This window comes from Camelus bactrianus, chromosome 11 (genome assembly GCF_048773025.1).
Source record: "Camelus bactrianus isolate YW-2024 breed Bactrian camel chromosome 11, ASM4877302v1, whole genome shotgun sequence".
NCBI classification, from domain to species: domain Eukaryota; kingdom Metazoa; phylum Chordata; class Mammalia; order Artiodactyla; family Camelidae; genus Camelus; species Camelus bactrianus.
In genome coordinates, this window is record NC_133549.1 from 65,328,512 (window position 1) to 65,341,727 (window position 13,216).

The 13,216-nt window shown below is 37.2% G+C and overlaps 2 protein-coding genes across 6 annotated transcripts in view; both read left to right on the forward strand.

Moving 5' to 3' along the window:
• The window catches only part of STOX1 (storkhead box 1), a 44,380-nt gene extending 42,618 nt beyond the window's left edge, over positions 1-1,762 (forward strand). For 2 of the 3 annotated variants that reach the window (XM_010951675.3, XM_045514228.2), the window contains exon 4: positions 1,284-1,762. In XM_010951675.3, the coding sequence (XP_010949977.2) occupies positions 1,284-1,431 (148 nt within the window). In that variant the 3' untranslated portion in view covers positions 1,432-1,762. The remainder of the gene's footprint in view (positions 1-1,283) is intronic. The other variant, XM_074374111.1, reaches the window with a different exon arrangement.
• Positions 1,763-5,278: 3,516 nt separating this feature from the next.
• DDX50 (DExD-box helicase 50) overlaps positions 5,279-13,216 on the forward strand; it is a 28,437-nt gene continuing 20,499 nt past the window's right edge. Inside the window, exons 1-5 of one of the 3 annotated variants that reach the window (XM_074374112.1) lie at positions 5,327-5,476; positions 8,404-8,485; positions 8,883-9,182; positions 11,250-11,325; positions 11,697-11,875. In XM_074374112.1, coding sequence (XP_074230213.1) covers positions 8,991-9,182; positions 11,250-11,325; positions 11,697-11,875 — 447 coding nt within the window. In that variant the 5' untranslated portion in view covers positions 5,327-5,476; positions 8,404-8,485; positions 8,883-8,990. Of the gene's footprint in view, positions 5,477-5,526; positions 5,783-8,403; positions 8,486-8,882; positions 9,183-11,249; positions 11,326-11,696; positions 11,876-13,216 lie in introns of those variants that run through there. The other 2 variants (XM_010951674.3, XM_074374113.1) reach the window with 2 other exon arrangements.

The window sequence follows — 13,216 nt, forward strand, 5'->3', positions numbered from 1 at the left end:
GTGGACTCTTGTTATTTACATAACCACTATTTTTCCTTCCCTTGACATTTAGATTATTCCTAGTTTTTTGCTATAATAAATCAGTCTGCAGTGAATTGTTATTATATAAATATTTGCAGAAATACCTGATTATTTACAATTTAAGGTAAATTCCCAGAAGTCGGCATTTTTTAAACGTATCTTTACTTTATTGGAGAACAAGATTTTTCTGTTTAAAACAATAGTTTAATTTACATTAAGTCATTGAAGTTGCAAAACATATCTTTGAAGTAAACAATGGTGGTATAAACCAATAAGCCATGGCTTCCCTTTTTCCCTTCTGGCAAAAGCAAAAGCAAAAGCAAAAATAAACCCAAAACAGATAAGAGAAATTGATGTGTAATTGAGAATTTAAATTTGAGAAATCTTGAGATATGTTATTTTTAAAAATTGCTTATAATATGGCTTTCTTGAAAGACTTTTATCTATAATCATTAAAGACATTTGTAAGAAGAGGGAGGGAAGACAGCATTTGGGCATCAACTGCATGCCATGACTGTTATAAGGATTAGAGGGACAAAGACAAACAAGATGTTGTTGCTACCTGTAGAAAGCTTACAATGTAGTTTAGTTGAGGAAACCAACCAACAAACGAACTCAAGAACAAAGCATAAACTCTTCATAACTGCCAAGGAGATGTGGACTTAAGAGTGCTGGGCTGTGTGGGAAACACTTATGGAGGACACATTTTTCAGATATATCTTAATGTAAGGGACAAATGAGGGAGAGGAGGCAAGGTGGGAGAAGGGGAATGTCAAAATGCCCAACCAGTAATGTGACTTGGCTGAAGCAAGGCAGACGTGTTAGATAAGGGACTAACATAGCTTACAGCTCCTAGGAAAGGAGCACTGTCAATATGAAAAATATTATAGTTCGCTTTTCCCTTCCATATGATTTCTCAAAAAAGAAATAAACTACGTGAGAAGATACTTGTCATTTCAGCTGTATAGAAGAGTTTTTCGGGGAACTTACTGTTTCTGACTAGAATATAGTTGATTTTGGATCTGAGAACAATGCTCAGAAAATATGAACTTCTTAGAAAGCAGCTGTCAAATAATTGAGGTGCTGTTGGGAATCCTTTTAAATGTAAAGAGCACTTTAGATTTTTAAAGGTTAACTTACTTGACAAGTGCACCTTCATGTTAGTAAATATACTGCTTCAGAGTAACAAATGAAGATATGTCTTGGTTAGAAATCCAGGCCCTTATGAAAGGCAGTAATTTTGTTATTTTTAATGTCTTTAGGACACAGAGTCTGATATCTAGTAATTCAGTCATTTTGGATGGACTACAAAGAAGACAGAATTTTCTGCAGAACTTCAAGAGCACAAAGAGCAGTCAAACTCTCACATCCAATTCTTTACTACAACTGACTCCAGTCATAAATGTCTAATTCTTATTTTTCTTTTGGAATTTTTTTTTTTTTTGTAAAAATGTACAGCATTAATATAGAATGTTTTGAGGAGAGGCGAGCTTCGTGGTCCTACCACCCCGCCATCTTGACCTGAAATCTCCAGAATGTTTTGAGTATGTAAGAATTCTAAAGTAAGCATTGTTACTAACCTCATTACAGATTTTGTTGTGGTTACGGGCTTTTTTCTTTTTTGACATTGACTTTTTAAAGTTACCTTACTATAAATTGGGAATATATAGATTGTTTACATTTTAAAAACCTATGGAATCATTGGTCTTCTTCAATTAAATGTAATTAACTTGAATCATCATTCATTAGTTTCTCAAATATTTAGGATGTTAATTTACTACCCAGTAGTGAATTTCTGTCTCCATATCAACACTGAGTTCTTATGGTAAGTGGAGCTCACCAAATTTCAACATAAACCCCCAGAAAATAGTGTTTTAGTGTTGCATAGTTACTTTGCTTGCAACTGAAGTCTTTTATCATCAGAAAGAAAGAATTTATAGAGATGTGTTGGGTACTTTGCAAGAAGAATTCTTTCGATCCAATCATTGCTGTCAAAGATCTTCTTTGTGACCAGCTTGGACATGAACAAATGTCTCCACGCTGTAATTAACAGTGTCCTAAATACCTATGGCAGTAGGCATATGGCTCAACTTTTTCTCTGTTTCCTCTCATGTGAGACTCTACATAGCACGATATTGAGAAGTCAGGATGGTGATTATCTCAGTGGCGGAGATAGAGGGGAAGCAGAATGGCTGCGAATGTCATGTGAGTGAAAGGAAGAGATTTAGAGGAACGATGGGAGATGGCTGAGAGATAATTCATCTATATTTGATCCATTTGTGTTCATGATAAGACCTACATAGCCTTGCCAGAACTTTTTCTGGCAGGCCTTTTCAGACCAAGTAGTGGAATGGTCATTTCTCTTGGGTTTGGGAAACATGGAGCAGTCAAGACTGGTTTCAGCATATCACGTAGTATAATTACACCAGCTCGGTAATACAACCTTATCATATGCTGGTGTGACATTGTTAAGCTCCATTTGTATCTTATTCATAGATTAGAAGAATGATCATGAATCAATTTTTTATAATTACTAAATGCAATTTAGCAGGCAGAATGTTTCAAAGAGTCAGATCCATGAGGAAAAAATAGTGGAAAGAGCCCCAGCAGTGAAAAATTTGGGATCAACTGCATTTTGAGAACGCATCCTACAGCTACCCACCCGCCCCAGAAGGCTTTTAAGGAACAGGGAAGACAGGCTAATGCTTAAAGTAAGTGAGAAAGAGAGACATGAGAGTCATGAAATAAGAATGGGAATATATCAATTAACAAAAAAGGGAGTATATGAAACAAGCTCTACACTATTTCACTGGCTTCTACAGACATTTCTCCCGTTTGAAACCTTAGAAGCATGGTCCCCTTTTTCGCAGTAGTGGATTCCATTTCTTGTATCACGGTGCCCTCTTGTGGAGTAACTGATATGACTACTCCCTTCCACCACTTGGTTCAAAACATCTACAAAGTAATTCACTAAAGAAGCCGACCTCCCTCCAAAGGTTAAACATCTAAGATCTTTCTCAAATAATTTGAATCAGGAGCTAGATACGTAAGTATACATGTGTTAAATGTGTTCAAAGCTGTCTCCTCTCCAACACTGTCAAAACTAGGAGCTAAAGGTAGATATATAAGCACTTCTGTACATCAATCTCTGTAGTACTGTTATATCAACTGATCCTCCCAACTTCCCTGAACTATCAGCAAGTATTTTTCCCCCACTTCACTAAGAAAAAAAAGATTTTAGAGTTTAGTTGGTGAAGGTCATGTGGCAGAAACTTCCCCTGTTCCCATTTTCACTTACTGCTACTATACTCTCAATACTCACTCCCTGCCTCCAGTATCTCTTGATCAATTTATAGTTGCCCCCTATTTACATATTGTAACATTTTAATACGATGGTTAAGTTCCTCTTGTCACAAAAGATTGACATGCTGAGGGAAAATGATGGCGCTTTTTATCTTCTACTTTCTAAATATGAAATAAAAATTAATATCTAGTCCTCTTGGTTGGTGAATGACCAGAGAGAGGCAAGTTTATAGTCATCTTGTTTTTATATCTTAAGGTCATAGAGCTTAATGAGCTAAAGCCAAAGAGAAGTCTTTATAGAACCTTGCAACAGCACCCCAACCCTTAAATTTTGAGAAAGAAATTGTATCAGTGACTCTGGCAAGATATTTGGAAAATAAAGATGTTCTAATAAGATAATTTTTTTAGTTCACTTATTTATTTTCCTTTTCCATAAGAAATTTAAAATGCTGACTTGTTATTTTTGAATCAGCCTTTGGACAAATGGTTTTGTCTAAAAAGGTTACATTTTGAGTTACTTGTACATTTTAATTATTCATGCTAGCCCCTCATGTTCCCGCAATAAATTTAATCATCAGATGTACATCTCCTGAGACTTATAGCGGGACCAAATATGAAAAAAAGAATTATCCTTTCCCTCATTCCCAAGTTTTCTAGTTGATCCAGGCCAGTCTATAATTATGCAGAAGACCTGTAGCAATGGCTTCAGGTATTCAGGACTAATTCCCAAACCCCATGACTTGTAGTAATCTGTAATTTTGCTAAAACAAAAGCTTGATGCTCAGGTTACAAGGCTGGTGTGCTAGATATTGTCAAGCGGTTTGTGAAGTGCCCCTGAACCTACACCTGAATTTGTTTTCTTGTTCTTTACTCAAAAGTAGCTGGGTTGAAAAGATAATGAAGAGATAAAAATAAATGGCTCTGAAAAGAAAGGCAACCAGCTAGCATGGTGATGTAAGAAAAGGTATACGCTAAGGAGTTAACCCTTTGTATCAAAGGCTTCCAGTTTTATTCAAGATTGTAATTCAGGGACAGTTAATCCCCATGAGACCCTTGCATCCACTGCAAATACGTAACCTGTCAAAGACACTTAGGCTTGTCTTTAGGTTTTTTCAGGTTTTTCCTACTATTCATTCTATATTTCAAGCTTTGGGAAACTCAAAGCTTTCAGGTTGGTGTGGCGGAGAAAGCAATGATCTCGGATTCAGAAGATGAATTCTTTAGTTCTGACTGTGCCACTAACTGTGTGGCCTTAGGCAAGTAAATCCCTCTTCGGAGGTTAAATTTCTCTAGTGTCAAATTGGGAGGGTGGGAAGGACCTAAAATGAACCAAGGACCAACTTCATGACTAAAACCGAACATTTGAGGGGCGGTTGTCCCGGGCCAGTTCTTTACTTCAAGCCCACCTAGACCCCCTCCAGTCCCCGCAACTTCCCTCTCCATCAACGCCGGGCCGCTGGCCCCGTGCGATGCAGTTAAACGTTAACGCCTCACCCCGCAATGGGCGGGGCCGAAGCCTTCAGCTTCCGGCGGCGAAAGGCCAAGCGGCGAGCGGCTGTCTCTCTCGGTTCCGCACCAGCACGTCCTCCCGCCAACCCCCGTGCGCGCGGGCCCCTCTCCGCCGGCGTTGAGGGGCTCCTCATTCCCAGCACTGCATACTGGGAAGCCCCGAAGCATCTACGCTGTGCCAAAAAGAGCTGTCCGGAGTAGTGGAGTGAGAAAGAGTTAAAAAAAAAAAAATCCGTAACATTTTATGCTAATCAGTTCGCGCGTTCTTTATGAAGACTGGCCAGGGTTTTACTTCAGAAGCCAATCACTTCAGAACAAGGGTGGGGCAATCGAGACTGCTCTCATTCATTGGTTGGGAGATACCGTCGCAAAGGACAAGTTTAAACTGAGAGTATCCAGGATTGTTTTCCCCCACGCCGTACGGTGCGTGTCCCGGAAGTGACGCATGGGGCTGGCCGGGCGGCCGCCCTGCCCCCGCTTCCTTTCACGCTGTCGCTGCCCGTAGGTGGTTGTGGCCACCGTGCCCAGAGGGAAGAGGAGGCGGCGGCGGCGAGTGATGCCTGGCAAACTCCTCTGGGGGGACATTATGGACCTGGAGGCACCCTTGGAGGAGACCGAGAGCCAGAGGAAGGAGAAGCAAAAGGTGCGCTGATGATGGGCCGCGCCTCCTTTTGGGCTGCGCCGGCTTGGGCGGGGAGGGGAGTCTCCCTGATGGCCTGTCACAACCGGGCTGGAGCATCTGAGGGCCTTTTCCTCGTGCCGCCCTCGCCCCTCTGAGGTCGCTCCGGGATCATTCCCACCTCCACACACCCAACCTGAAGAAGGGCAGCACTGGGCTTTGGCCTGACCTCCCGTGGTTCCTCAGTCCTTCCCGTCGGCGCCTGCGAGATGGGCAGACTCAAGTACCCATCGCGGAATCTTTCTTTCCTCTTCTTCCTTAAGCAGCGAGGTTTGTCATTTGGTTTTCGTTGGCCGTCTTAGAAGGTGGTTAGGGGAAAAATGATTGCCTCGAATAGATGTTACTTCTCCGTCATCCTGTCCTGTATGCGAGAATCTTGGGGAAAGCGATCTTAGGTTTACAAACCTCGATAACGGGTCCGTTGAGGATTGAGGAAAAGTGTCACAGCCAATGTTGCCAAGATTTGGCTGTGATGAAGAGCATGTGGGTTGTATTATTAATAGACTTTCCTGTTAGTATTCACACTCAATTCACAGTTACTTATTGAGCCTAATTTATGGCAGACTCGGCTGGGCACCAAGGAGATCCCTGTCCTCAAAGAGTCTATTAGAAGCGTTGTAGAGATTTCCCAAGCCACCCCTCAAAAGGAAGAGACTTAGCGAAAACAGAGCTTTGGAGGGTAAGGAAGCAGTATTCGAAGGCTGACATTTGAGAAAAGGATGAAAATATTTTGTATAGCCCCAGAGAGCGGAACCTACCCTTTTGACCTTATCACCAAGGTAAACTTGCCGTTCCAGCCAAGCAGTTATTTTTTTTTATTGTGATAAAATACACATAGCATAAAATTTACCGTTTCACCATTTTAAAGTATCCAGTTTTGTAACATTAAGTGCTTTCACATTGTTCTGCAGCCATCATCTTCATTCATCTCCTGAACATTTTTCATCCTCCCAAACTGAAGCTGTGTGCCCATTAAACACCGTTGCCCCCTCTCTCCAGCCCCTGGCAACTACCTTTCTCATTTCTGTGAATTCGACCACTCTAGATAACTCATGTAAATGGAATCACCAAGCAGTTACTTTAGTTTTCTGTCCCGAAATATTTGTTCCAACTTTTGCATCCAAATCCTACCCATCTGTCAAGATTTAGTTTATGTCTGTTATAACCACTCCAGAGTACGAGTCCCCCTTGAAATCTTGTTCCAGTGCTATCTGTATCGTTTGATTGCATTTACTATGCTGTTCCTTGTAAAGTTAGCCCATTCCTCCTGTGTGTCTTTCCAAATATTTCCCAAAGATTCTTGAGAGAAATGGCCATAACTTTGTCCTTTCTTGTAGTTCACGTGGCTTTCACATTATAGTTTCTCCAGAAGGACTTGTTAATTTTCCTTTAATTATGAAGGGTAACTAAAGATTTGGAAACAGATTGGAGTAGCAACTAGTAGAAATGGAGCATTCAGTTAGTGATCTAGCATTGAACTGAAGGTAGCTTTGGTTTTTGGATATGCTGAGATATGGAGCTGGGCCTTAGGTTCTCAGAACTGGAGTGCAGATGAGGAAGGAAGCCTGGGAGTGTACGTTGAAACCATGAAAATGGTGTGAAAGTGTACGCAGAGAACAGAGACTAAAAGGAGCATCCACAGGAGAAGGGGGAGGAACCATTGAAGCAGACAGAGGTAAGAGGATGAAGAGGGAATATATGTGTTGTGGAAGCCAAGGAAGTGGAGAGTGTCAAGCACTGTGGATCTGATGTGGAACAATGTATTTCATCACCTTGAGATATTGCAGGGCTTGGACCTAGAGGTCTCCTTTTTACCTTGCTTCATCTCCCTGAAGTGCAGGGCCCAGGAGCAATTCAAACCCCAAGGCGGGCTATATAAATAATCTTGTTTTCCTATAGAACCTATTGGTTTGGTGAGATGCGGGCTGGTTCAGTTAATTAAAGATCAAATGATGTAACAGATAACTTACAACTTATATGAATGGAATGTTTACAAAGCTCTAATGTTTACAAAGCATTTTCAAATATGTTATTCAGTTTTCATAGGAACTCTTATTTTATGGATGAGAAAACTTTATGTGAAATTACTCTGTAAAAATTGTGTAAATCATGGTGAAAATTTTGGTGGTGGTAGTTTTTACCAAGACTAGTTGCTACTATCTAATTTATTTTGAACATTTGACTAAGTAATTTTGAAGTGCTAAATTTCCAAATCATTTCTTGCTCTTGGCAAATATTAAAACACTGGGCACTAGTTTGGCATTTTAAAACTAAAGGTGCAGAATAGCTGCCCCCCACCACTTTTTAAGTTCTATTAACTGAATTTTAAAAACTTGAAAAAAATTTCCGGGATTACAAATAGAGTTTTGTCTTTCCATGGGCGTATAACAGTTGGGTTTTTATATGAATTACATACTTTGGTTTGATTTTTCTTTAACCTGTTAGTATGAGAGTTCAGAGAGGAAGCAAGATGTGAAAAGAGCACAGACTTCCAAGTCAGATAGGGCTTGATTTCTAGCACTGTGACTTGCAGGAAATCCCACATGTGGGTCTTTGGCAAGTTACTTACCTCTAAGAACTTGGGTTCCTCATCTATAAAATGGCTAAGGTAATACAGGTTCGCTATCCCTTATCCAAAATCCTTGGGGCTAGATGTGTTTTGGAATTCAAAATTCTGGGGATTTTTAAAAGGTTAACACCCCAGTAGGGTTTGGGGCCCCCAACCTATAATCAAATACTTTAATATGAAACGTGAACATTCACACTAAGTGGGATACATAAAGATTATAGATAGTCTCACATTAGTTCAAGTCAAATTTTGCCGTGAAATGAGTTCAGGTCAGGTAAAGTTTTGTCTCCAAATAAGTTACAAAAAAACTTTCGGTTTTCAGAGCTTTATGGATATCGGAATTTCGGATAAGGGATTATGGACCTGTACTTCCGTTATAGGGTTGTTATGAAGATTTAAACAAGGTAAGCTGAAAACACATTACACAATGCTGGGTAGGTATTCAATAAATATTAATTTTTTTTTCTTGGAGATATTAGAAGTTTTTGTTTGTTTTTAAATTTATAAATCTCAAGTTCTCACTCTTTTGCCAAAAAGGAGCTATTTCAGTTTCCCTTAAATGTTATGATGGGATTAGAGAGGGACTAGAGGCCAAGCCTTAAGAATACAAGAGTTGGGATGAGAAAGAAAGCAATAGGTAAAGTTTAGGCTCAGCATTTGTAACCAGAATTTCTACCAGGTGGCTTTTTAAGATTATGGTAGATTGAGCTTTGCTCGTTGGGGAAATCATACTCTAATTTTTCTAGAGTCTTAACAGCAGGCCTTGTGATCGTCTTGTCACTGCTTCTTTATTTCTCACAGAGTGATAAAAGAAAGTCAAGGCACCATTATGACACAGATGAGAAATCAGAAACAAGAGAAAATGGTGTTGCAGATGATCTGGATGTTCCCAAGCCCAAAAAAGCTAAAATGAAAGAGAAGCTAAATGGAGACACTGAAGAAGGATGTAATAGACTTTCAGATGAATTTTCTAAATCTCGTTTTAAGTCAAGAAGAAAAGATCTGTCAAATGGAGACATTGATGAATATGAAAAAAAATCAAAGCGAATGTCATCCTTAGATATTTCTACTCACAAATCAAGTGATAATAAACTAGAAGAGGTATGGATGCCTTTTGTTTTGCATTTGACATCACTGTTGAAATACAGGCTCATTTGATTTTTCAGAGTAATTAGAATTGATTCTATAATATTTCGTGCTTAGTGTCCAGGACTCGAAGTTTGATTAGGGAGTCTATACAGCTGAAACCTGAGCCTTTTTTCCTTTGTCTCTTGTTTCTTTCATTTTTTTTTTTGCCTTTTTCTTGAGGCAGAGGTGGGGGATGGTTAGATTTAAACCTTTCCTGTACATTTAGGTTCCTAAACAGGTTTTCCAAATTGCTTATTGATTGTATTTGTTATGGTAATTTCAGTCCTTGCCAGTACTCATGAAATTAATTCTGACTTTCTGAAACAGGGTACATAAATGCCTCTTGGCTTTGTATATTTTGCCTTCTGCTTTTTGTACTTCTGTAACAATAGCAACTTTAAGTGATTTTTAAGTTTTATTGTAACTCAACCTTCAAGCTGTTTGCTGTTTTTAAAGCAGAAATGAAACATAAAAATGATCTGAAGAAATCTATTTTAGGTATTAATTTTTTGGGAGGTGTAGAAAGCAATAATTTAAATACATTTGCATTTAATGTGTAATCTTTGGGGAGCTTTGAGAAAAGATGTTGAATCCTTTCCTTACAATATGGGTTTTTTTTTAATTTGTGAATTTGCTATTTGTCAGGAAGCACACATGTTAGACTGTGGCTTTATATAAGGCCCTACAAATCTGTATTGCTAATAGTGGAGTGTACAGGTTGCTTCTTGCTCTGTTGGGATTTTGCTTCCTATGATGCTCTGTATTGTAATAGGCTTTACTGTTTATTGTTTTATGTAGATTATGTTAGGGTTTAGGAATTTGTCCTCCTAAGGAGATAATCATGAGGTGTGCAGAGGTGTGTGGATAAGTGTCTTATTACAGTAATGTTGATAATAGCAAAAAATTTAAACATCCTCAATGTCCGATAGTAGGCAATTGGTTTAATAAAATACACTATACCCATTCAATAGAACACATCTATTCTAAAAGTCATCGATATGTTAGAAAGGTATTCAGTGTATCTTATTAAATGAGAAAAGCAGGTTACAGGATAGTTTATACGGTATGACCTTATTTCATTTTAAAAAATGACTATGTGCATAGACTGAGGATTGGAGGAAGGTGTGTTTCAAATGTGGCTTTAGCTGACTGAATTATAGATAATTGAGATATTTCTTTCTGTTAATACATGATTTCTAAAATTTCTGCAATGAATATATATTACTTTTGTAATAAAATTTTTTTTTCTTTTAATCTTAAAAAGATAACAGCATTGAGGTTTGCTTAAATGGATTAAACTTGAATTTGACATGTCTTTTATCTGGTTCTTGGTTTGAAAATTGCTATTACATGTGTTTTGGAACTACTTTCTTTAAACACTCCAATAATAAAGTTTCCAAGTAGGTATATTGCCTTTGTTCTCTATACACATTGACTAGTACACAAAGTTTTTAGTAGATGTTAGTGACAAATTCATGCTAACCTGTATATATGTTAGAGAAATTTTCAAAATTTCAGAAACTTTTCCTTGTATTAGTGACCTAAAAATAATGCCTTTTAGAGCCATAGAACAACTTACTTAATTTTAAGTTTTAGAAACAACTTACTTTCCTCATTGTGTAATTTCTTTTGGGGCTGGTTTATAGACTTGTGTTAATCTTCATGGTTAACATTATCTATATCTGTGAATATGATTTAGATTATTAAATAGCTCTTTTGTGATATCTTAAGTGGAAGTATATTTTGGTTTGTGTAGTAGATGTATTTCTAAAGGGAGTTTTATGTGTGAATTAATAATTTTTAAATGTATTATGAGAAAATGTATTAAGTAAGCTTGCTATTTAAAGGGATAATTTTGAAATTAAATTAATTTCCAACTAATTTATCTTGTAAGTTAATCTATATAATTTTTGCAAGTACTAACTAAAGTTGATTTGTTAGCTCATTTAGTAAAACTAAAAGCAGTAAATGAATGAAAGATTCTAAATACCTAGTTGGATATGAACTATATTAGTTAGAATTTTTATTTCATTTTCACAGACCCTAACACGTGAACAGAAAGAAGGAGCCTTCTCCAATTTCCCTATTTCTGAAGAGACTATAAAACTTCTGAAAGGTACAATGAATTTTAATGGATATGCAATTGAAAATCTAAAACTAGATTTTAGAAAACTCTTGTGCCTTTTCTGACCAAAAGAGAATATACCAAGCATAAGGAAATAGCTCTTTTTAAATTGCAGTTATTTCTACATCATCCTTTTTGACATTCTGATCCATTTTTAACTTTAAAGAATTATATATATTTGTTAAAAATTCAGACCAATTTTTAAAAATAATTCCTCTTTGAGGTAGGAATAACTGTAAATGTTGCTAGGTGGTATATCTTTAGGCAGAAGTTGATAAATCAGGATTGTTACTTTCAAATAAATATATTTATTTCCTAATGCTAGCGTTAAATAAATATTTCAATGAAATCTCATTTTACAGGTCGAGGGGTAACATATCTCTTTCCTATTCAAGTTAAGACTTTTGATCCTGTGTATGAAGGAAAAGATTTAATTGCTCAAGCACGGACAGGAACAGGAAAGACATTCTCTTTTGCCATACCCTTGATTGAAAGACTCCAAAGAAATCAAGAAACAATTAAAAAAAGCCGCTCACCAAAGGTAACCATTATAGGGAGTAAAAGGTTTAAACATTACTCCAATGGAAAGAGAAAGAAAGAGCATACTGCCCTTAAGTTTAACTACCCCAAAGATAGAAGAGTTAGCCCTGTGGCATAAAGTAAAAATTTAGGTCCTAAAGCAAAAATTTAATTTTCAACATAAAGAAACATCAAGTAAAGTGTGGTTATTACATACGAATGTAATGTGTAGGGACCAGTAGATGTCTTTGATAACTCTGTATTGTGAAGCCAACGTATCTGATTTTAGGAGTATTTGCAGTTAATAAATTTAGTGACTTTTTCCTTCAGTTTTTGACATATTCCTGACGTTTCCTTTTAAACAATGATTTTGCTAAAAAGGTATTCATTTATTTGATCATTCAGTAAATAATATCATTTATTTCACTGACTGACTTTAAGGGTATTATAGAAATGATATTGCTACTTCCTGTGTTGTTGGGGGTACTGGAGGTATGTCTTAATTTATCAAGAGTAAAGAACAGAGAGGACCTAGTGAAATTTTAGCCTAAAATTCGACCTTTTTAGAACGTATGTTCACTTTCAGGTTCATAAAGTGAAGAAAAAAATGAGCAAAATTTGAACAGGTATGCAACTAAAAGTAATTTGTTCTTTGAGACTCTTAAGTAGTATTACAGTGTGAAAGTAAATTCACATGTATGGATATAATTAAGTAATAATGGCCTTAGAACAGGGCATATCTTTTTTAGAGAGTTCTGTTTCTTAGGTGAAATTAGGAAGACTGAAAGTAATAGAAAGGGCACAGTCCCAACACTGCCTTTAAAAAGGTTTTATGCTAGAAGGACATTACTGGAGATTCCAGCTCCACTATTTCTAGCTGTTGGGTCTTGGGCAAGATGCAACTTCTCTAAGACTCATGTTCCTCATTTGTAAAATTGGGAAAATAATGCCACCTTATAGGGTTTTTGTGATTAACTCATGTAAAGCACTAGTGCCTGGCACATGGTGAGCATTCATTCATTCATTCAACAAATATTTTTTGAGTATCTGTTCTGTGCCAGGCACTGTTTGAGGTGCAGAGAATACAGTGACTCAAACTGACGTAAATCCCTGCTTTCATGGAGCTTACATTTTAGTGGGTGAGACAGACAAAAAGCAAGTAAGTAAAATATAAATATTTTATATGGCGTAAGTGTTAAGGTGAGACAGTTAAGTAGAGGTGAGAAGATATGAAAAAAGGGTTAGGAATCTCATTGAGAAAGTGACTTTTGAAAAGAAATCTGAAGGAAAGAAGGGAGGATATATTAAATATAAGCATTGTTCTTACTGTTATTTGTTCTCTTTCTTTAAATAGTATGATATT